This window comes from Anser cygnoides, chromosome 2 (assembly GCF_040182565.1).
Source record: "Anser cygnoides isolate HZ-2024a breed goose chromosome 2, Taihu_goose_T2T_genome, whole genome shotgun sequence".
NCBI lineage: Eukaryota > Metazoa > Chordata > Aves > Anseriformes > Anatidae > Anser > Anser cygnoides.
In genome coordinates this window covers 40767937-40791102 of record NC_089874.1, presented here as the reverse complement: position 1 = coordinate 40791102, position 23166 = coordinate 40767937, and the positions used below count along the sequence as shown (strand labels likewise).

General features: G+C 45.4%; 1 protein-coding gene and 2 long non-coding RNA genes across 17 annotated transcripts in view; 2 read left to right on the top strand and 1 right to left on the bottom strand.

Moving 5' to 3' along the window:
• The window catches only part of UBE2E1 (ubiquitin conjugating enzyme E2 E1), a 44397-nt gene extending 44047 nt beyond the window's left edge, over positions 1–350 (bottom strand). For 6 of the 13 annotated variants that reach the window (XM_066991897.1, XM_066991898.1, XM_066991901.1 and 3 more), the window contains exon 1: positions 121–350. In XM_066991897.1, coding sequence (XP_066847998.1) covers positions 121–335 — 215 coding nt within the window. In that variant the 5' untranslated portion in view covers positions 336–350. The remainder of the gene's footprint in view (positions 1–120) is intronic. The other 7 variants (XM_066991900.1, XM_066991904.1, XM_066991906.1 and 4 more) reach the window with 5 other exon arrangements.
• LOC106030280 (uncharacterized) lies at positions 287–19770 on the top strand. 3 transcript variants are annotated; one of them, XR_001203644.3, is made up of 5 exons: positions 318–419; positions 10220–10297; positions 11886–12029; positions 15785–16139; positions 19196–19770. It is a non-coding gene; the product is annotated as an uncharacterized lncRNA (long non-coding RNA). The 3 variants fall into 3 exon arrangements; XR_001203643.3 differs by lacking the exon at positions 11886–12029 and having other exon boundaries at positions 19196–19757; XR_007168035.2 differs by lacking the exons at positions 10220–10297; positions 11886–12029 and having other exon boundaries at positions 287–419; positions 19196–19745.
• Positions 19771–20859: 1089 nt separating this feature from the next.
• On the top strand, positions 20860–22641 carry LOC136790048 (uncharacterized). The gene is made up of 2 exons (XR_010829232.1): positions 20860–22167; positions 22325–22641. It is a non-coding gene; the product is annotated as an uncharacterized lncRNA (long non-coding RNA).
• The last annotated feature ends 525 nt before the right edge of the window (positions 22642–23166 follow it).

Genomic DNA, 23166 nt, shown 5'->3' with positions numbered 1-23166 from the left:
AAAAAAAAAAAAAAAGAAACCAACAAACCCCAACCAAACAAAAAAAGACAGCCCAGCCCAAACCCCACCACCACCACGAGCGAGCCAAACGGATCTCCCGGCGGCTCTCCCGTCTCTCACCTGTTCCAGCCCCAAAGCAGCAGCTGTGTCTCCCCTTCCCTCCCCTGCTCGGCCCCCCGGCAGCGGCAGCAGCAGCAGCAGCAGCAGCAGCAGCAGCAGCAGCAGCAGCAGCCGCTTCCCTCTCGCCCTCGCCCGGAGTTCAGGATTCCATTGTCCCCCACGCTGCGCCCGCTGACATCACTGACACACAAAGAAGGGGCACTTCGTGATGTCATCAACGCATGCTGGGAGAGGAAACAAAATCCTGGGCTCGGGGCTTGGCAGCGACAGCGAGAAAAAGCCCCTTCGCTTTGCCAAAGGTAAAAGTATTAGGGATATATATATTTATATATATTTTTTTTTCCCTGAGTCCCCTGGTGGGGAGCCCGTCTGCGCGGAAGGCGCAGCAGCATTCAGCTGGCTGGGGTGCTGTTGTATTGTATTTCCGAGGCTTTTTACTCTTCTCCCCCAAAATGTTGGCTGTTCATCCCCCGCTCTCTGCCCCTGGGATGGCGGTGCCGGCCCAGTGGGCTACCACGGCTCGTCCTGGTGTTGCCCGAGCGGGCCAGGGGAGCCGGCCGCCCACCGGCTGCCCCCGGGGTGAGCTTGGCTCGGTGCCGCCGCTTTCCACCGCCTGTCGAGGGATCCCGTATCAAATTGCCAGGCAAGGTTCGGCGGCCGAAAATACAATGGCTGTCACCGCCAAGCATCATAATAATTAAAAGGACTGTGTGTTTCCATCATTCCTCCTGCTGGAGGACCTCGGAGCGGGCTGCAAGAGCTGAGCAGGGCCAAGGGGCTATGCGACAAAACAGGGGGCAAAGGGGTGCCCGGCCCCACAGCAGCTCGGGGCTGCAGAGCGTCGTGGCAGCTGGGACAGGGATGGTGGTGGTGCTGGTGGTGGTGCTGAGGTGTGGGGGACTGAGGTGTGAAGCCCAGGCCATCAGCCCACAGGTGACACCATGGGGCCCGTCACCCAGAGCTGCTGGGGCTGGCTCCAAACACCAAGATGGCCCCGGCAGGCGTGGGGCGCCATGAGGGCCTGGCAAGGCCTAAGGCAGAGGCCTTGAGTGGGGACAAAACCCCAAAGGTTGGGTTGGGTGATGAATGGCCATGACTTCTTTAGGGGACACTTGGGACCTCAAGGAAAGGGGTGTTTTGGCCAACTCTAGGGGATACCGAACCTCTCCTCCAAGAGGCTATAGCTTCATGCTTTTGTGACTAACTGCAGGGGTCTGGTGGTGGCACTGGGCTTTCACCATTTCCACCCAGTAATCCTCAAGCCAGAAATGCTGGAGGGACCGCCTGAGTGGGCACAGTCATTCCTTTGGCCTCCCTTCCCTGCATTTCCTCGGACCTCTGCACATGGTTCTTGTTCTCTTGTTCTCCCTCTTCCCCCGTCTTTCTGCATGCTGCTCACCAGCACCTCATTTCACCTGGGTTAATCCCGAAACTACTGATACTCCCCACAAACTTGCTGCCCAGTCTCTCATGTGGTTGAACAGTGCAGGACACACACACCAGTGACATGGTAAGAGTCACTATGATAAAAGAAGTAATTCCACTGCAGTTTCACACTTACTGTTGTGGTTATTTTTTTTTGTTTGTTTGTCTGTTTCCTGACTGTCTTCAGTCTTTCTTACCTCTGGTTTCACATATTAGGACATGGTGAATTGTCCTCCAAAAGCAGCTTGCTAGCAGAGCCAACCTATCTAGTTTCACCTATGGGAATGACACTTGTGAAGCCATAGTCATCCTTTCCTCCAGTAAATGTAGAACTCTGACATGTCCACCCTTGACCAAGTCCTCAAAAGAAATAATACATTTTAATGAAAACTGGCATTTTGATAAATGCAGATGATCTGGATCACTTAGTGCCCCTCATTGATGAAGGGTGCCCAAATTCAGCTCCTATATACTTAACAACAATTCAAGGTGTCAGCGTCCTCCTAACTAGCCTGGGGGCTTTGGAGGATGCTGCTGGTGGTATGGTGGTACATACTGGATGACAACTGTGGGAGACGAGAGGACACAAATCAGTTGACTACGCTTCACAAATGTCACTGCTTATGGAACAGCTTTTTAAAAACAAAAACTTTTCACTTTCACTAAAACCTCCATCCCTTTCCTGTCATCACAGGAAACCTGCACCAAAGTCAAGTGAGACAACTGATATTAATAATGAAAGCCCTCCACTTCTGTAATAGGGTGTAAGGAAAATGGAAAGCTTGTTACAAAATCTCACACACTTTTTTATGTTCTTAGGGGGTTATCTGCAGACCAACCTTTTCTGCACCGCATGATCCTTGGTAACCCCGTTCAAAGCAGCATGATAACCAGCACCAGTGGTTATTTACTTTGAAGCCTACCCAAAAATGCATTCTCTGAAAGCACCTACTAATGTCATCGCTTGTGCGGTTGTTACAGTGGCAACTCCCAATTTATGACTCACCTCTCCTGTGCTAGCCATGCCATACCCAGAGCCGTGGAGAGAAAGGGAGTCAAGGAGCCAACTTTTGCGCCCAGAGATATTTTTGCAGTTTGTCTTGCTCCCACCCATGATTGTTCTTTCAGTCTCCTGCAGAGACACTGAAGGACCGGGAAAGAGGGCAGAATATGATCCTTTTTCCAGCAAATAGGTGAACCAGCTCCTCTAATCGCATCTGTTTCCACCTTGGGAATTTTGAGACAGCCTCACTGGTCTGCTTCTGTTTCTTTCCTCTGAAGTGTATACACTTTATCAGGCAAGCTTTCCCTCTTATCAGTGCTTCCTCCTACTGTCTCCTTACTTTTTTTTTTTTTTTTTTGGCCAAGTTGTGTGAAGGACTTGCAGAGAAAAACTGACCCAGATTATTCACTTTCCCTGTGCCCCAAGCTTTTTTAATCTATGGTGTTAGCTCACTGTAGAAACTGAATAGGATTAGTCACTTTTCCCTCCGGATTGAGTTTGGAGGAGGCTGCAAGGCTAGATGACTAGAATCAAGTTGCCTTTGGGGCTTTGAGCTTAATTCACAGCAGAAGCTAGCCAATTCAAATCAAACCGAGCCTGCTGCTAGAGGAAGGTGACTAAGATTAGTCCCTTTGTACCGTCTCAGCTCCAGATACATTTTCAGCATTATTTCTGGCTGGTCTTTCTGGGCCTGAGCCAAAGCCCCTTATATTTCCACCAATTCCGTTGAGTTTTGCATCAGGCCTTTTGTGGGGAGCAGAAAAGAAATGATCATCTGTTTGGCTCTCCTGATGCCAGCTCAATGCTAATGTCATGCCTGCAAGTAACAGCAGGAAAGCCAGAAACATGCTGTTATCTCACACAGTCCTGTGGTGACAAACTCTGTCCTTTCTGTGTGACCCTGTGATACAAGGTCAGGTAGCAAGGAAAATCTATGACGAGGCCAGAACTCATGACACAGCTATTTGAATAAAACTAGCCAGAAACTCCGAATTATGCTGAAAGAGGAAGGAACTGCATTCAAATGAGAGAAAAGGTAACAGAGAAAACGCAAATGCACATTTCTGTGACATAAGGGTAGTGAATACACAGGCTCACCCTATGGTTTCCTGCTCACAACTATCTTGCCGTAACTTAGTGATGCAGCCCAACTTCCCTTGCTGTACTTTTCTCAAACAATATGGCTTTTAGTCCTTAGAGTTACACCTTCTTCTGTTCCTTACAGAAGAATGGAAGGGTCTGCAAGCAGAAAAATGCTTGTTTCCTCTACTTTTATTCCAGTGCCAAAGACGACTTAGTTGTGGAGGGAAAAGCTTAGGTCTCCTTTCAGACCCCTGCTATTCGCTACTTGTTTGGTGTTTTGTTTGCGGCTAGTCCTGGGAGCTCTCTGAAGCCTTGCTGAGAGGCTGTCGTGTGAGCAGAAAGACTTCAGACCCATTACATGTTTTGGCCTTATAAAAATCCTGGCCAAGCTCCCATAGACTGAAGAGTGGCAATTCATTCCAAAAGCTTACACAGAGCTGCATATAACCAACCATACATATCTTCTACTGCTCCATTGCTTCTTTCATGCCTCTCCTGGAATATCGTCTGGTTCATTTTGGTAACTGAAAAACTAAAGATGCTGAGATCAATTCAGTTTCACAGCATCATAAGAAGTTTCATGAGATTTATTTCCCAGGGTTTCTGCCTTGCTTCCAGGTGATGAGATCGAGCCTTAAAATTGCTTTACCTTGAAGATACAATGATTCACTGCTGTCTCCGTTTGCCAGATCTATAGCTAGTACTTAGTATTCGGGACTGAGAGCTACACAATGCTTTTTCTGTTGATATCTCTAGCAGTCACTCCATATTTCTGATACTCATTTTCCTTCCTCTAAAGGAAGAGAATGATGTTAATCGAGAGTTAGACAAAAACGTCGAGGTGCTCATACAAACTTCACCCATAGCCACTCATTAGACTTTTCTGTCACTTCCTTTTTGAGCCTGCTGGATCTGCTTTTCTGCAGAATGCTGCTTCCCCAGTGGTCTCTCTGCTTCCTTTGGGCTTTGCAGTGGCTGGCTCTGCTTTCCTTCTCTGTCTCTGCAGTGCACAAGTTCCCCAGACTGCTGTATTCCAGACTCCTTGGCTTTTTCTCTTCTGGCACAGTGTGCTCCCCTAGTTCAGATGTTTTTCCTGTTTCTGCCTCTTTTTCAGTTTACAGAAAGCACTGCTTTATGGACCGTCATCCACTCTCCATTTCTACATACCACTTTTCCTTGGCAGTGGTGCTCAGAACCTGAAGAAACTCAAAAAGGGGAATTGTTATAGTAGAATAAGAAGTAGATGGATTATCGTCAATCAGTCCTGCCCCAGGAAGTCTCCTAGGGCATGGCATTGCTGTTGGCAAGAGTCCTGGAAGAGGTGAAAGGTGTTGGCCAACATGACCCAGACAAAAGGACTCCTGCACACAGTGGGTCGAACAGCAGCAAATGCACTATTTTGGCCACTTTTCGCCTGCTAACTCACAGAAAATTCCAGCTTGCCATTTAAACTTGTGTTTGCTTTTTATTTGTCACTACTGAACGGCCAATGGTAATGGCCACTGCTGGACCAAGTCTCTGCTTGACACTTTCCAGTAGCAAATAGTTAGGCTGGGACATTCCTGGTGTGATGCCAGGTGTAACCTAGGAAAAGCCAGTCCAGAACACTGTTTTGACAGCGTAAAGTGCGACTCCTGATGTTGTGCTTTGCCCATACAACTGTCTTGCCTGCACAACTGTGCCAAAGATCTTTATTTTTTTTCTGGTGTAAGCTTAACTCTGAGTGCGTCTGTCTTGTAACAGAACAGTCAGAGAGGAGAGCTGCTGGGGATTGCTTATTAATAGCGTATGCTCACAGTTTGCGTCTCTGCCTTCATGGGGTGCTTTGTGAAATTTAGATGAAAAGGACAGTATTTTTCATACTGTTGGCAGCATGTTACAGGTTAACCGTAGACTCTGGAGATGTACTCTGTAACGTCCCTTGCTCATTGTGGATATGCACACCCACAGGAAGATATACTAAATGTTGGTCAATTGTGCTACTTAAGAATTCACCAATAAATGGACAAAATAATTTTCCTAGTATCTGAGACAAAGGAGTTTCTCACTATATAGGTAATATTTCTCACCTACAGTCCTGTCTTTCTTCCCTTTCAAATATTTCTCAGTGTCACAGTATGTGTCACTCTGGCTCAGAGAGGTTAGCACAAGAAAATATGCTTTGCTTGCTCATACACTGAATTGGTAATATTCTTATTCTAGTTTATTCTTTCTACTAAAAAATGAGTGATTCCCTGTCTGCTCCAATTCTGTGGATTTGTAAATCCATGCAGGGAAAAAATCCACATGTCCTAACTTCTCAGAAAATGTATTTAGTGAGGATTTCAATTGACTCTTTCAACCTCTGCCTCCTCATCTAACAAAGGTTCTTCTCAACAGAGAAGGATCAGGAGAGGTGTTCAGGGCTCAGTAATTTCACTCTGTGGCTTGACTACAGTTCAAGACTTCAATGGTCTTCAACTGCAATTTTTCTCCCTAGGCCTCCTTATTATTACAGAACCCTTCAAAAGGCAGCGGTAGAATCACTCAGACTTTTACAGATCCCTGATGCTGCATTCTTGAGAAACCAGTGTATGGCACTTCTTTCTTCTTCTTTTTTTTTTTATTTTTTTGTCTGACCAGCACATGGAAACAAAGAATAGAACGTGCATCTGATTGTTAACCATTACTTACATGCAAAGTGTAAACATCATTACATTACTTTTTCATATTTATTGAGGGAGAATGCATTTTTCATTTCTCACATAAAGTCCCTAGTTAAAACAAAAAGGTGTATGCTATTAAAAACTCCAGCGTTTGAGAGCCCTTCATTTTGAGACTTTTTAAAAGCCATTGTCTATTTTTTTCATCCTGATATAGGCCATGGTAACTCTCAGATGCCAAAGGTTATAGAGGTGTTCACAGCGTGGACTAAAACTTCACACATACTGTTTTCTTATTATCCCTTCACGATATTACCTCTAATCACGATCTCAAAAATTCCACACAGCATCTTCAAAAATTGCTTACATGGAAGTATAAGCTTAGGAAATCTAAACATTTCTGAATACCTGTAAAAGATGTTTCTTTGTTAAATGGCGTTGTGTTGCTCTGCTCCGTTCCCGTACAATTATAAAAGGTGGCTTTGATATGTGGCTTCTTGCTAAGCTAAAGAATGTCATGTCTGTGGCCTGAAGGACAGCTACATATTTCAGGCTTTGTCCACCCAGGCACATTTCACCCTTCACATCAATACAGCTATATGAGCATGGTTAAATAAGCATAACCCTACCTGTGAACTCCAGTTCCAACGTAAAAATATTTTCTCCAGTTCAGCTGAAAGCCTTTCCAAAGCAACGTAAGTCAAAGTTGGAAAAAGGCTCACTTCTAGGGTGTTCACACAAGGGACTATCAGTATAATTATATAACATTACATAACATAATAACCTCTTTTGTTGTACAGACATGCTTTGGGAAACTTTATCCATGGTGTAATGCTTATTCATTCTTTTCATTCAACATTTCTATTGAGTTAGAACGGAAACAGCAGGTCCTGGCTTTCGTGCTATGTTTGCAATCCTTTCTCAATTCATTGCACCTTTCCCTATTTGACTTTTTCTTTTCTTTCTCTCTTCTCACAGCCTCACCCAGTCTTCCTCCATATTCCATAGAATCATAGAATCGCAGAATCAGAGAATGGTTTGGGTTGGAAGGGACCTTGAAGATGACCTCATTCCAACCCCCTGCCATGGGCAGGGACACCTCCCACCAGACCAGGTTGCCCAAAGCCTCATCCAGCCTGGCCTTGAACACCTCCAGGGACGGGGCATCCGCAGCTTCTCTGGGCAACCCATACTAGTGCCTCACCACCCTCTCAGTGAGGAATTTCTTATATCTTATCTAAACCTACCCTCTGTTAGTGTAAAGCCATGACCCTTTGACCTGTCACTACACCCCCTGACAAAGAGTCCCTCCCCAGCTTTCCTGTAGGCCCCCTTTAGGCACTGGAAGGCTGCTGTAAGGTCTCCCTGGAGCCTTCTCTTCTCCAGGCTGAACAACCTCAACTCCCTCAGCCTGTCTTCATAGGAAAGGTGCTCCAGCCCCTTGTGTGTCCTTGTTTCTGGCTTTTCTTAACCCCCTATGAGTGACTCCCCAAATTTTGGCTGGCATGTCCAGACAGCCAGACTTCTTTTTAACCCTGTCTTATCTGAGTGTACAAAATGAACACTTATTCCTTCTCCCCACTTCCTTCCAGGTGGCTACTTCTCTAGCAAATGCCACTATGTTAGTTCCTTCTCATTGCTTCCTTCTTCTTTCAGGCTTGCAAATGCCCGTAGAAGCAGCTTTCTCTCAGTGGACCGGTAACATGGCCAGTGCTCTGTGGCCTCACTGGTCCCCAGCCTGTAGTTTGAGAGCCGTTACCTATTGCATCAGTTAGCGTGATAAAATAGGAGCTCTCTGGAGCTGAACATTTTCTTCTTACAGCATAACAGGGCTTTAGGCATTACCACAATACGGACAGGACAAAATAACGTAATTGCAGAAGTTTAATTCCTGTTTCAAGGTTTTAAAATTATTTTATGAGCAATAACCCAAGGCAAAAAAATATTTTTATAGAGCCTGATTTAGCAAGATGTCTACCAGCCTAGAGACACAGGGCTGGTAAGAATCTAGTCCTTTGTAGATGCTTAAAGCAAATCCAAAGAACAAGCCTCGTATCTCAGAACAAAATGTTGAAGGTGTCAGTAAAACTTCACAGTTGGGTGGCAATCATACCACACCCTGGAAGACTTTGTTTGCAAAACTGAGGTTTAAAAAAAAAAAAAAAAAAAGACACTGAACAACAGATGTCAAAAGCTCTTCCTCTGCCAGCTATAGTCAGGGGGACAGAGAGAAATTTCTTCACTTGTTCATTGAAGATTTTCACACGAATTGCCATGCCCTCAAAAATGAGATTTGCATTTCAAATCTGAGAACTTATGTGTTGAAGCTACAAACTACAGGCAGTCTTTACAGGGTGGGCTGATACGAGAGGCATATTCATATGATTTTTTTAAAACAGCTAATAATGAAATGGAATATTGCCATTTTTTTCTAGCAATTTGTTGGCAAGGAAAGCAGAGATTTTACAAAGAGCAGAGACAGGACTAACACCTCTCCTGTACCACTCCTAAATTCTGCCACTATTTTTGTTTTAAACATTTGCTAACCTCAAAAGATGCCCATTTATTTTTTGTTGGTGTCATAGAAAGGTGACACCACCCTTTCAAATATACAGTGTCACAGAGGACAAACAATGCAATGCAATCATCTACAGTCTGGAAAACTGTGGATTCATTCATCACAACAGTATTTCACTAGTTTACCTTTTATTTAAACTCATCAGGCTTCACTCACCGGCTGATGAAGTCAATAAGGTTCTTACTATTAGTTTAATCTCTTTCAAACCAATTTCAAACCAAGCCAATGGATAGGAACAGATTTTTGAAGGAACTCATTAAAGGAGATGCTGCTGCTGCTTTCTGCTACTTCAAGATTGCCATCGGGAGAATCCTGTAGTTGCCTTAATGTCTCCACTGCATCCATGTGTTGTGTTGTGGCCACGTTACACAGGTATTATGGGTTTCTTTAATTTAGCTGCCCTGATCTCTATTCAGCTATGTTTCTTCCCCTGCTGTGAAATATTATTTTCCCGTCTTGTAGTTTCTGTGCTATTGGCAGCCCTTCCTCTCTGCTTATCAGAAAAGCAAGAGAGAGGACAGCGTCACACTTGAATGACTTTTTATAAGGCTGGGATATACTGTAGGTTTCACAATAAGATAGCCTGGCCAATGGAGTTTGTATATAGAGTTTTTTCAGTTTCTTTGCAGCTATGGGATTTGCTTGCACAGTAAAAGAAAAAAAAAAAAGGAAAGAGATTCTGATTTTGCATTTGCATTATTCCAGTGACTTCAGCAGGTTTGCTCCAGATTTATGCTGAAATAAAGGAAGTTCATAGTCAAGCCCAATGGATCAGTTCACAGTGCTTTTGGTGGCATCAATTTACTCAGTCGTTTGGAAAATCTTACTTCCCTACTGCCAAAGATCTAGGACAATTCACAATTCTAATATGTCTGGGGGTCTGCTCTGCAGCATGTAGTCCTGTTTGCTTAATAGAATTAGGAATCTGTAAGGTAAACTTTATACACCAAGCCCTGCCCTCTCTTGTGCTTGAGGGCAAAGTGGAGAATAAGACACACAGGGAATTTCCTCTCCTGTACAAAGACAAAAAGCTCACAAGTGCTAGCCTCTAGCAAACCTGGAAATAGCCTTCCAGCCAGCGATCACTTACGCAGCCCTCAGAAGCAAACTTTAGCTAGACACTAATCTGTGTGCTCCCCTTTCTGGGAAAAGGGATGCCAGCAGCCTGCTGCGTGCAGTCCTATCCCAACAGATAGGATTTCCCATAGCAGAGCCCACACTGGACAGCACCTTTGCTCCCCTTCATCACAAGGACAGCATCCCAGTCCCTCTGTTAAATGGCTTAATGAACTACCCTCGGTCTGTAATGAGATGGGCTTAAGCAAGCTTGTGGGTCTGGATGTAAGGCTTGTTTTCTTCTTGTATCAGGGGTGATTGCATGGAGTATGCTTATCGACTTTGACCACACACTACTACCATTTCTCTTTTAAGAGAAAGGACTCGGCGGTAAGTAAAAAAAATGGAAACACTGCTGTTTGGAGCTCTGTTGACAGATTTTTGTGTGTTCCCCAAAGTGTGAAATCACAGTTGGCAAAAAAGCATCTGAGCGCTCGGATGTGTCACTTAGTGCCCTAAGTGTTTACGTCCAAACCCCTGCCACTGATGACACAACATGCTGCAAGAACAAAAGTCTATTGGCTGGGATCTGAACTGGTTTCCTAATTCGCACCTGTGCATTGGCAGGCAAGCATCCATCAGTCACAGGCTCCCATCCATCCTGGGCACAGTGGTACAGGCAGGGCTGAAAGCATTTCTCAGAGTGCTGATGGGAGGGATAGGGTAGAAAAAGAGAAGATTAAGAAACAAAAGGTAATAGAATTACAGGAAACGGGTCTGGAAGGGATGTCAGGAGGCTGGATTGACTGTACTTGTGTAATTCTTGACAGATGTGATTTAAAAAATCTCTTTGAAACGCATTATGGCCACAGAGCCACAGATCGAATTTGTTAGAAATAAATCACTCTCTGCATCTGCTAAATCTTAAAGCACCATTCCAGAGTGGTAGAAGCAGTTTGAGCCACTGTACCAAAGTTCCTGTATCTTGTTTTATTTGAGTGTGTATAAAGTATTTGTATAAAATATTTATCTACAGAATGGAAGAATATAAATAAGCGTGATTTCTGTAACACTTTGCCAAGAAATGGAATTTTACTAGAGCAAGACTTGTGTAACACACTTGAAATTGGGCTCGTAACCAGCTTGTACAGCTTGCGGTTTTATGGGTGGATTTTGCATTTAAGAAGTACAAGTAAATAAAAGAAGAGAAAAAAAAGAAAATTAACTCCTGTACAGCTACATCATCTTTGAAAAGGTATCGAGGTCAGGTCTCCTCATTAGTTCCTTTCTTCATTAGCACGGCAAGAACAAAGAACAGCATTTATTTTATATTCTAAAGATTAATTGAAGTGGGGGATGAAACACTGAAATTGAATTAGTAAATTATTAACCAATTTCTATGTAATAAGAAATAATCTATTACACATCCTATCCCTCCATCTAGAGATTTGTCTTAAGCATTTGTCTTTAGGAAAGAAGGTGGAAGGAACGAGGAGACACAGACTCGAGACAATCCATCAAGTCAGCTCCTGGAACATTAATAATGAAGACCTTTGAACCTGGCAAATCTTCTGTATTTCTCTCCCTTAACTGCGACTTACAAATTGTCCCAGGGCTGCTGCCTGATCTGATGGCCTCTTTTTAATTTTTGCCCCCGCGTTATTAAAAATGCCCCCATCACCATCTCAGAAGGTGACAGCGAAAGCAACAGTTAAGGAAGCCCGAAGCTGGCAGCCTGTCAGCTCAGGAACTCCCTGCCGCCTGCAAACACAACTCCACCCACTCGCGTTTTCGGGAGAGGAGCCTGGTGCCAAGGCAGCGCTGGCAAAGGTGGTGGCTGGGGAAGTGGGGATTCTGCCTGCTTTGGTTTCCGAGGCTGTCTGCGAACAACCGGGTGCTTTTTCCCCCTTTGAGTCAAGCCTCCTTTTGACAGCTGGAAGGTTTCCCCATCACTTGTTTCTCTCTGATTTGCTTTTAGAGGCTAACTAACCCGAGTGTCGGACTGAAGCCAACAGCCTCACCTCGTGCAGAGCTCTGACTCAGAGGCAGGGTCTGGTTCCTCCGTGAGCGCTCCTCAGTGGCCTTGCAGCACAGGGGTGCTCTGAAGCAGCAGCTCACAGCGGTGAGATTTTCACCTGTCCCTCCCCGGCCTCTGGCATAGTGCTTGCAGCAAGTGTGGGAAGCCTGGGAGGAGGAGATGAGGAGGCACATGGGGAACCCACCACAACTGCCTGATGGAGGTTAGGGCTGCTCTAAACCGTATCAACCAGTCCCCTGATCCAGGAAGGGTTAAAGGCTTTGCACCAGGTGTAAAGCACCGTTCCTCCCTGCCTACACGGTGGTCTCCTTCTGCCCGGCCTCACCGGTGCAGCTCCCAGCTCCAGCCCACGATACTTTGTGCCTGGGCACACACAGACGGTCTCTGGTCAGGAGAACAAATGTGTTTTGTCCCATGGTCTAACTGCGCTCCACAGTCTATAGGGCCCTATGAATGGCCTATGGATTTTACGGATAGGAAGGGGGAGGACTCAAGTAGGATTTTTTGGAAAACTTCTACCCTGTGGTACCTGAGCTGTGCCAGAATTCCCTGGCTGGGCTGCAGGCAGTGCAAACACACATCGCTCTCTCTCAGACTTTTGCTTAGGCTTTGGTGAAAGCCCACAAGTAATGCACGAAATTCTTCACTCCCACCTCCGGTCTGAAATGAACAGCTTCTTGACTCATTGTATCCTGTGCTCAGCTTCAGTGACTGGAGCTCCAGGGGGAGCCTCACTCCCCAGCCTCCTTCCCTGTGTCTCAACGTGCCCATCTCCTCCCCAGTCCTAGCCCCATTGCTTAGACCGGTCTGCAGGCACTTCCAGGGCTGGTCAAGAGCAGGAATTGGCAGCAGGACACTGGTGAAATGGTTCCCTGCCTGGCTTCTCTTTCAACAAAAGCGACGCTCCTCTTACACCATTTTGGCCACAGCTCCCAGCCCACACTCAAGAAGGGCCCAAATCTGCTTCCCTGCTTCCCCCCCTCTCTCCAAATGAGCTTTGGCTGTGGTTTGCAACCAAGGAACAGCGACACACCTCGAGCAGCTGCTTAGCGGCTGCTCCAGAGCACACCCTGCCTCTGAGGAAGAAGGAGAGGAGGCTCCTGGGCTTGTTCTGCTCGGCTTCACCTCATGATTTGGGCTCGAAACCACGTCAAGCCTGAGGGTAGTGCTACAGTGATCGCATGTCGTCTGGTGATGATTTCTCAGCAGAGCTTTCACTTGGAAAACCTCAATCCTTCTTAAAGGGCTCTGAAGGCGCCGTGCATGAAGGTGAGGCTCGGTAGCACCCACAGCACACGGACTCTGGGGTCCATCTCGCTCAGCTCTCGTGCCTGGCATACACTGCAGGTGCCAGCCCGTCCTCCTGCGGTATAAACACACACCAATGGGGGGGTCTGACCAAAACCGTGCTGCCCACCCCGCGTGTGGTGCCCTCTCGCAGCACGGCCCCGTGCCCGCTGTTCCTCCGCGCCTCGGCGGCAGGCTGACGGTATCTGAAAAATGCACTTTTCTCCCTCCCAGACCCCAAGCCCTTTGAGCTAAACCGTTACAAGGGAAGACGCAGGGATAGCAAAGGGACAAGGGATTTTCTTGTAATTTTCGTGTCTATTCCCCTTCTTAAAGACGCCATTGTTTAAAACGAGCGGCGTCCTGGCAAAAGCGAGCATCCTGCCGTGCCAGCCACTTTTATCACCGCCGACCACGAAGGCTCTAGCGTACAGCGTAAAGCTGCTCTGCTCTCCGACGTGCCAGGGGCCTGTCAGCCTGCTCCTTTCCTTCTGGGGACGGGTAACCCCGGCTCGGCTCAGCACGGCTCGGCACCGGCTCGGCGACAGGAGGGGGAGCTCGCAGCGCGCCGCCTTCAACCCGGTTTTTAATTCAGCGGCGCAGCTCACCCAGCCTCCCTCTTCCCAGGCAGCAGCCACATGGAGAAGACAAGGGGCAGAGGGGGCGACTTGCACCGGCACAGCTTTCGCTTTGTTATAATAAAAGAGTTTTAAAAAATATTATTATTATTTTCTACAAGGAGAACCGCTGACCCCAGGAACAGCCACCCCAGGGACGCAGTGCAGCCCCCATCGCTTTCAAGATGCGGTCAGACAGGGTGCTGCAATATCTCATCTAGGCTCCCTTTCCCACCAAAGGCTGGACCTGGTCATCTTTCGAGGTCCCTCCCAACCTGGGCTGTTGTATGATTTTACTGCTCTTAAATTTGGGAGAGGGCCAACCAAGTCTGTGCTGTTGCACACGGCAGGAGGGACGGAATTTGGGCACCTGCACATACCTGCTGCCACACCTTTGGGCAAGGTAACATCAAGATTTGTGAAGTCAGGACACTTCTCTGACAAAATTCCTCTTTGACTTGGGGGCACCACTGAGAGAAATATCTTTGCTTTTTTTACTCTGTTCTCTGAGAAATCAACTGAGGGCAGATTCTGGGAAAAATTCCCAGCCCGTCAAAGCACCTTCCTGAAGTCATTTCTCCCTAAGGACGCAAAGGAAATCACAGCTTTCAGATTGCATTTGTCAAGACAAAGCTAACATCAGCTTTGAGGGAGCTAAGCCGCGAGAAAAACTTGTATTGCTTTCACAGCAGTAGTGAGAGCAGGTTTTCATGACAGAGGAGTATAACCAAGTCCTGCCTACCCTTGCGCACGGCCTACTGGTGCAATACTGCAGCTGAGCCAGTCTTAAAATGGACATTATTTTTCCTAGTGCAGACAGATAGCCCTGCAGAAGCTAATCTCCTAATAATGTACTGATATGTTCATGAGGGATTTGTTTTACAGCCCCCTAAGTGCTTGCATAATTCTCCCGTATAAATTCCACAAAAAAAATCCCACATTTTGCAATCCGACAATCTCACATGAGATAGACATCTAAGGTGAAATATCCTCCTCCTTATGCATAAGCTCATAAGCCTCATTATTGCTGCAAGTTGGGCCTATGGTTAGAGAAGAAGAGCCTACCACTTGAGCTGGAGGAGAAAGAGTCCAGACTGGATTCAAGATATTTACAGCCAAATTAAAGACTTTCCTGAGGGGTAATCCCGGGCAGAGGGTTGTGTCTTCCCTTGCTATGGAATCCGAGCAGAGTTCTCTGTATGCACAAAAAGCCTTACACAGATACAGACCCGTGATACATTTAAACCAGAATGAACCTGCTTCTTAAACCTATCTACAAATGTTAGCGGAATCATCGACACTGACCTTCAAGTGAAAAATGATTTGCAACCTTTCCAGCAGTGTCTTCATCATAGTGCCGTAATTTAAAGCATTTTAGCCACTCAGCTACACAACCTTACCATTCATTTGCAGTTGTCATTTTACCTACAAAAGAGCTCGCCTAATATCCCCCAAAGCAAGAGAAGCCTATTGAGTATTACAGGGGGGAATTATTCCCAGTATATTATAGAGAGGAGCTGTAAAGTTCAAACAGGAGCCGCTGTGTGTGCACACCACGTTTCATGCAAATGATGCTTAATAGTTTAACGTCGCATTATGTTTTGCCTCCTGAATGAAAATGCTTCTTTAGTTATTTTTCTAATAATCTGTGTAACTTTGGGGACCTAATTAAGGCAAACCTTTCCAAATGTGCCTGTTTAGCTGCCTAAATCAAGTGGCTTGGTTTTCCAAAGCGCTGAAGCTATACTAGATGCTTAGCACATCTTACACCTGGTAATTTTTAAGTGGCCATTAGAGATTTAGGAGCCTTATGTGAGGTGCCTATGTGATATTTTTAGTTTAATTGTTTTAAATATGAGCCTGTAGCTCACAGCAAGAAAATTAAATCTATGAAATGTTTCTGGTAAGCTTATTTCTCCCCTCTCTTCTCCCCAGCTTTCCAACTCAACTGTAGGAGAAGAAGCTGGCAGACAAGACTGTACCAATGCAAAGGTGTTTCTGCAGGAAAAGGCTGATAGTACTTCTTGATTGCAGAAGGAGCACGTGCCACATAATTAGTCCACATGTGGATAGGAGCATCTTCTAGGACTGGGAATGTAAAACTGATCAAGAGTACATATGACAGGCTGGATCCTATACACGTGCTTAAATAGAACTTGTTGTCTGCCTCACATCTGGCCGGCGTGGAGCACAGGTGGAGCAGCGCATGACTGTCTGCCCTCGCCCACGGAGGCGTGTGCTGAACTGGAGCCTGGCCGGCTCCAATTTCGCCAGCTTAGCGAGTGCTGAGGTATGGTTTATCTTGCCTGGAGCAGATTTTTGAATATATTAATCTATTTCCAGGAAACTAATACTAACAATAGGAGTATGCTAAATCCTAAATCTTTAGCCTGCTCTATACACAGATTTTTTTTACTGATGCAATCAGCTAAAGTGCTAGTGTGATTTTTTATGCAGGGACATCTCCCACAGAAGCAAATCCCTCTTGGCAGCTGACTTGAAAACTGCATACCAACACTTAATTTCGAAGAGCCAAACTGGCTGCTGATACAGATGCCAAATTCTCATTGACTTTAGCAGGTGATCTGCCTCTGAAAGGATGGAGGCATCGTGTTTCATATCAGTGTGTCGACTGCTGGAAGCAGACGTGATTCCAAGGCACGTGGACAGTTACTGAGGTCTCTGACAGGGTGCTGGTGGCTGAGCACCACCAGAAAAGTTTAGACTTGGTTCGCCAGGGCCCTCTTTCTTTCCTCAAAGTCTAGATGCACACGATGACAAATTAATTGTTCACTACTGGATGTCGTACCTTATAGAGAGATTTACAGGGCTGTTTGTAGCAGGTGCTTTGGCTGTGCTGTTTATTGCTTCAATGAGAGACCAGGCAAGATTTTTACATTCCTCTCCCATAATGTTTAATGAGCAATATTTATGTATGTGTCAGAGATAGGCTTTGAGCTGTGATTATTGGCTGCAATTTTGCAGTTTAATGCGATGTCCAACTTCAATACTCACTGTTATGAGGTAGTGTTAAGTGGCAGTGGGCCTTGTAGTCTGATGTTACAAAATACAGAGAGCAGTTATGGTTTGGAAGGCTGGAAAGGTCTGTGAATATTAACAGTGAGTTATTAAACTGTTGACTTTTGTGTTCTGAATCTGAAGAGCAACCAACCAAAGCAGCAGTGTCCATACTATATATATATACATATAGACACACAGACAGTATATATATATATTTGTATATACACACAAATAAACAATAAAGGTATGGAGACAAAATGCTACTCCATAAGTCTTCCTTGAATCAAATATAACAAAAAAAGTCTCAGTGATGTTTTCTCCAAGGGGCCCCACAAATAGAGAAGTGCTCAGACACGCTTGGTCCCACTGGAAAGGTACCATGCATAAGCTCCCCTCTAACACATCACTCGATGTATCTGACTCTTCAGTCATGTTGCCTTCCTTTTACAATGGGCCAAGGGAAGAGTACAATCTCTCATCTCATGGGTGGCTGTTTGTTGTGCTCCATAATGCAGGCAGCACTCTGAGCTCTGTTTCTGAAGGAAATAGCTCAGGTGGGTAATTCAAAGGAAATTTAAAAGATGAGTCCCTAATGGGGCTGAATCACTCTAAGTACGTGAAACTAGTGGAAGCACACTGATTTGCATCAGTATGTATGTTGAGCTGTATATTGAGAACCCAGGGCCTTAGGGAAACACAAGGTCTTTTCTCTTTAAATAATCTCTGATTTGCTACAGGTCAGATTCAATAAACATGTTGAAATGCAACTGAGGGACAAAGACTGCAAAACTACTTCATGCCAAGGCTTTCCCAGAATACTCATCCTAGTGGGACTGTGTTTGAGGTAGTCAACTTCCAGAGAGACCTTTGCACAGAGGATATTAACCGTCCCCATGAAGGTGGAGGGTGACCGTGGGTTTGTGAGAGGAGGGAAGGGTCTCACATTCAGGGACTTGTCAAATATGGAAAAAAAAAAAAAAGATGTCAAAAAGGACTTTCACAGTAGCTTACTTTGTAAGAGCTTTACTTCAAGGTCTCTTGGGCCTGTATCAGACAATTCATCACGGAGAACTGGTGGGTAAAGTAGTGGCAATGATCTTTGAAAAAAAGTCTGATTTCCACTTCCCATTTTGTCATAAACTGTCAGGAAGTGTTACACAGTGCTATTAAAGAGCTTTCTGTTGCCTTTCTTCTTAAAGATGGACGAAGTAGTGCTTGTAGATAGCCTTGCTCTCGGTAGATCGGTAAATTGTGACGGGAATGGCCTCCTGCCCCATGTTGGGAAATCTTAGTTGCTCTGGATGCTTTTTGTTTTCCAAATTCAAGAAGTTCCAGCTTTTTTTCCCTAGGCCGGATTTTATTTTATTTTTTAATTTTTATTTTATTTTATTTTATTATTTTATTATATTTTATTTTATTTTATTTTTCCCAGAGGTGAGTGCTGTCACTAACAACAATGTCTACTTCCAGCATGGTTTTGGTTTGGCTGCTGACAGGCAACTGTTCTGTAGGGGCATCTACGCTCAGACAGGAGGCTTGGAAAGGAATTAAGGCTGTATTTTAAACGAGCTCTCACTGGCTCTTTTTGAGATCCTCCTGATTGACACCAGCATAGATGAGAAGAGAATCTGACCTTGGGGCTTATAAAAAGCCCCCACATTTCCAAGCAAATTTTTTCATGTAATTAAAGCTGGCGGAGTGCTGGTGCTACCTCAGAGAGAAATGAATCGCAGCGCAGTCACTTGGCTCCACGTTCCTGCTTCTCCCAAGGCCGCCACACGGCAGGGAGAGGGAGGGAGGAGCTGCGATGATGCGCTGCAAAAGCAGCAGAGTGCAAGGAGATGGGGGAAGAGGCGAGCAATTTCCTGCTTCAGAGCACTACCCAGGGAAGACGTCTAGCTCACACGAAGCGGGGCAGCTGAGGCTGTCGTCCCACACCTGAAGGAGAGGGTTTGGACACTGAGCTGCTCCGTGCTCACCCTGTGACACTGGCCCAGCTGAAGCCATGAGGCTTGAGCACCTGAGGCGGCGGCGGTGCTGTCATGTGCTGACAAGCGGTGCCAGCAGAGCAGTCCTCCCACTCAGGTTGTCCTCCCTGCAGCAGCTGGAGGACGTGCTTGGTTGTAAGGCACCTCTAGGTGCATCTGGGGTGGGCATCTCTCCCTCAACATGGCTTTTGTGGTGGGGGACCGCAGTGGGCAGCTGTGCTTGTCCACAAGCTCAGCATCTCCTGCGTTCATGTGATGCAAGGGCATTTTAGTACCCGAATGTAAATTTAACGTATTTCTTGACAGGAATTTATATTTCAAAGTCTCACTTTCACAGGTTCATCAGGCCTACAGATTCTGCATTTTGGGTGCCCTCCCACCACATGGCTTCAGAGCAGCGCCCAGCAGGACACCTCTGCTGCTGGGGCACAGCAAGGACAGACCCACACAACAGCGAGCTGTGCAGGCGGAGACCATCAAAGGCAAAGAGCCAGGTGCTACTGAAGCTGCTCATTTATGCTGCTATTAAAGGCAAACTCTATTTGCGTGGTCTAAGGGACCAAATGCCAGTGGGAAGAATCAACCATTTTCAGGCTTCTTAGAGGAATATTATAAACAAAGCAGAATAAAAGGAAAGGTGTATAAAATGTCTTGACAGTGCCTTTTAAGTGAGTTGCCATGTGTTATTTTAGCCAAGTCTTCATTCATTTCTACTTAATGCTGTGTGCTAAAGGTCTCAAAGCTGCTGGCAATACTCTGTGGAATAATTTTAGAGCAACCTTAATAGAATGAACAGAATAAAGGACTGTTCAAATACATTGTAGCAAGATAGCTTTTTAATAGAACAAGTTATCCAAAACACTGATGGCTGGAGCTCCTGAATGGAAAAAGAATCTCCCCTGTGTTTAATTACCCCAGACTGTCTTTATTTCCTTCTTATGATTCTGAACACAGTCCGCTTGCGCTGGCCACAGTCCAGTTGGAAAGTTGGTGTTTGATCAACGATGTGTCCGATTCACAGGCTGGAGGTCCGACGAGGGCGCCTGCAGCCAACCGTCCCGTCCGAGCTCCTGCGCAATGTAGGTTATGGCATTCCACCCCGCACGGCCCGCAGTGGAAGGAATTACTCTTCGCTGCTATTCCGGATTCAGGAAAGCATTTCTATTTAGAGCAGTACTTAAGCGCACGCTTAACTTTAAATAACGTGCTTAATTCCCATTTAAACGTGCAGCTAAGTGCGACTCTGAATTTGAACATTTGTGAGCAGACGCTGTGGGGCCCAGTAGCTTGGTCATAATGGAAAGTACACTTTATGACTCCCAGTGCAATGTGAAATCTGAAGAGTTTGTATCAAAGAGTCAGATGGCTTGCCAATGTATCTCCAGTAAACAGGTGACCTCCAGAGAGGTCTGATTTTCTTGGAGATGTTCAGGCCTATGGGGGTTCAATGCTATCGCCAGTTGCCATATGAAACTGCTGCAGGAAGCATAAGTGATATCCCCTTCCATTTCACTTATTGGACAGGATATATGAATCAATAGTATTTCATTAATTCAGTAACAACCTCTGCTAAACCTCTCCAAAGACAAGAAAGAAGAGAAGCTGATTTTGTCTTCATTTCCAAGGTTTTTTTTTACTTGCTTGGGGAATGGAGGAAATCTCTGCTGCACCATAATACCTTAGCTAATTGAGCTCTTAGATTAATGTTTAAACTTCATTTGCAAGTCCATTACTAAATCTAATCAGTTACAAAGGTACCATTAGGGTTGGGATTTTATATTATTTTTTTTTTTTCAAATCCACTCTTAATTCACATCCCCACATCCCCACCCCCCCCAACTTGTCCAAGGCCCTGGCTTCAAGTACTGCATTATAGATATTGTACTTACACCAGCAGGGAAAAAGAAACCACAGAATATCTTCAGTGGAGATAATAATACACAAAATGACTTGGAGTTCATATGCTGCTATGAGCCGTAAAGGGGTAGGTTAAATCTTGTATCTACTCAAACTTTCAATTATCAAAGGGAAACAATACTAATGTTCATCCTCTTTAAAAGTGATGATACCACCTTTGAGAAAGCGCTGGATTGATTGCACTGAAGACTTTTTCCCTAGGTCCATTACCTGCAAGAGGTATGTGTCACGGTCAGCATTATCCACAGCATCTTCCAGTGCACTGAAATCCTGGTGCTGAACAAAAGTTTCAGGTCTGCTTAATTTTCCATGCTCGTGTATGTCTCAGCCTTCTTGCTAATAAATCCCCATCACATTGTAAGTAAAATGTTCCTTTTGAGCTAGACATCAGAATAAGACCACCAACTTCTCAGTGCATGGGATAGTGGACAATATAAATGCTAACACACGTCTGACCTAACCACAATTGAATGGGTGACTTAAAGCCAAAGACTCTCTCTCCCATTACCTAATCCCTGAGACATCCAGACTCCCATCCTCATCAGCACTTAAAAAAAAAAAAATTAAAAAAATCTGGATTTTATTTTTATAACTGTTCTCAGAAGATAAACAAAGCTGAAATCGAGGTATAAAAATCATCAGGGTGATGTTATGCAGACACCAGTACTTTCAGGGAAATCAAAAATTTTGCTGCTGTGTCTGTGCAATCAGGGAAAGCTCTGCCTACCCAGGGTGGTCAGACCCCAGCGCCGGGAGGCAGGGCTGTTTGGTGGGACTTGATTAGAGTCAGGGGGTTCATCACCTCCTCTAAATCTCCTGATGCACTTATCCATTTCCTGATCTCTGTGCACCCTTGGCAGACTGCTTACCCAGCCAACCTAGCAATATTTGTGGGAAGCAGTGGATGGGAAGGAGCTTTGCACAGTCCTGAGACAAAAGTAAATCTATTGCTACAGTGTAGATATTATCACACTGCACTGGCTTGTCCATTAACACAAGGAGCCCTGCAGCTCCCAGAGAGCACGGCTATTTAAAAGGATGCCTTCTGGTCATCACAATGTCTATGATTCGGGACAGGAGAGGTCTTTCCACCTGGCTACCTGGATTAAGAAGTACCTGGCATAACAACTAACACACTGACTGTATGGAGGCTCTGAGGTCTCTCCCACCATGTATCACTTGCCTGATGCGTGCCTTTGGGCTTATCTCTCAGCCTCACTTCTCTGACATAACAAACAGGGATGGTAATTGTAATATTAGCACTTACTTAGTGCTCACTTGGAGATCTGTGGATAAAAGAATGCTGTGTAAGGACTTCAGCTATGATATGCTACTGCATTTCTGCCTCCCCACACCAAACGGAATGAGAGCCAAGAACAAAAAGAGAAGCAGGTAAGAAGGATTAATAAATATGCAGCCTGTGATGGCCTCTCTCCCAAGATAAATGTAATAGCAACAATGAATGCAGAGGAGGAGAGAGGCCAGCACAGGGCAGAAATGAACGTGTAGACAATGCCGGCATTATATCTGCAGATCCTTGTCTCCCCAGACTTCAGCTTCTGCTGCGTGCTTGGAGCCGGTCACCAGAATCCCCAGCAGAGGTGTCTGGCTGCACACCCTCGGTGCTGGATCACTCTGCCTGCCCTCAACACTAAGAAAAAGGGCAGAGGGGGAGCTCGAGGGTTCAACGTCAGCAAGATCTAAACTGCTTGACATTCTAGTTCTGAAATGCCAGCTCTTAAATTATCAAGGCTTTTTTTTTTTTTCTTTCTTCTTTTTCATTTTTTTTTCCAGGTGCTCAGCATTTCACCGTGTAACAGTGTGCAAACATTTTATCAGCAAATACCACGGGGGGGGGGGGGGGGGGGGGAAACAGCTATCTAAAACTGATAAAGCAATTTGGCATGGAGGCAGCAGCTATCACTTCTAAATGGATACGAGCTTTCTGAGGTTTAGCAAGTTCCAGGGATAACATTCTGGGGATTGACTGCTCTGAGGGTGGATGAGAAGCTGTGCTCACTCACGCCGTGACATTTTTACCTGCTCTGCTGCCCGTGTTACTGGGACCGTGCCCTAATGAAAGGAGTTATGCTGCTCGGCTGTACTGCACCAGTCCACGACACGGTGCTAACAGTATGTTTGGGGCCATTACTTAAGTGATAATCTCACTGCTCCTTTGTTTTATGAGGCAATAATTTGATTCCCATGTGCATAAAGTGAGGCCAAAGGGTAAATAGTTTGTTATAATGAGGGAACAACATTAAGACTGATGAAAACTAGAGGTCAGTGTTATTATTTCTGTTATGACACCCATTCATTTAATAATCCTTGTGTTCATATCCTAACGGCAGGGATCCTGGCTTTTCAAGGCAGTATCTGTACCCTAATAAA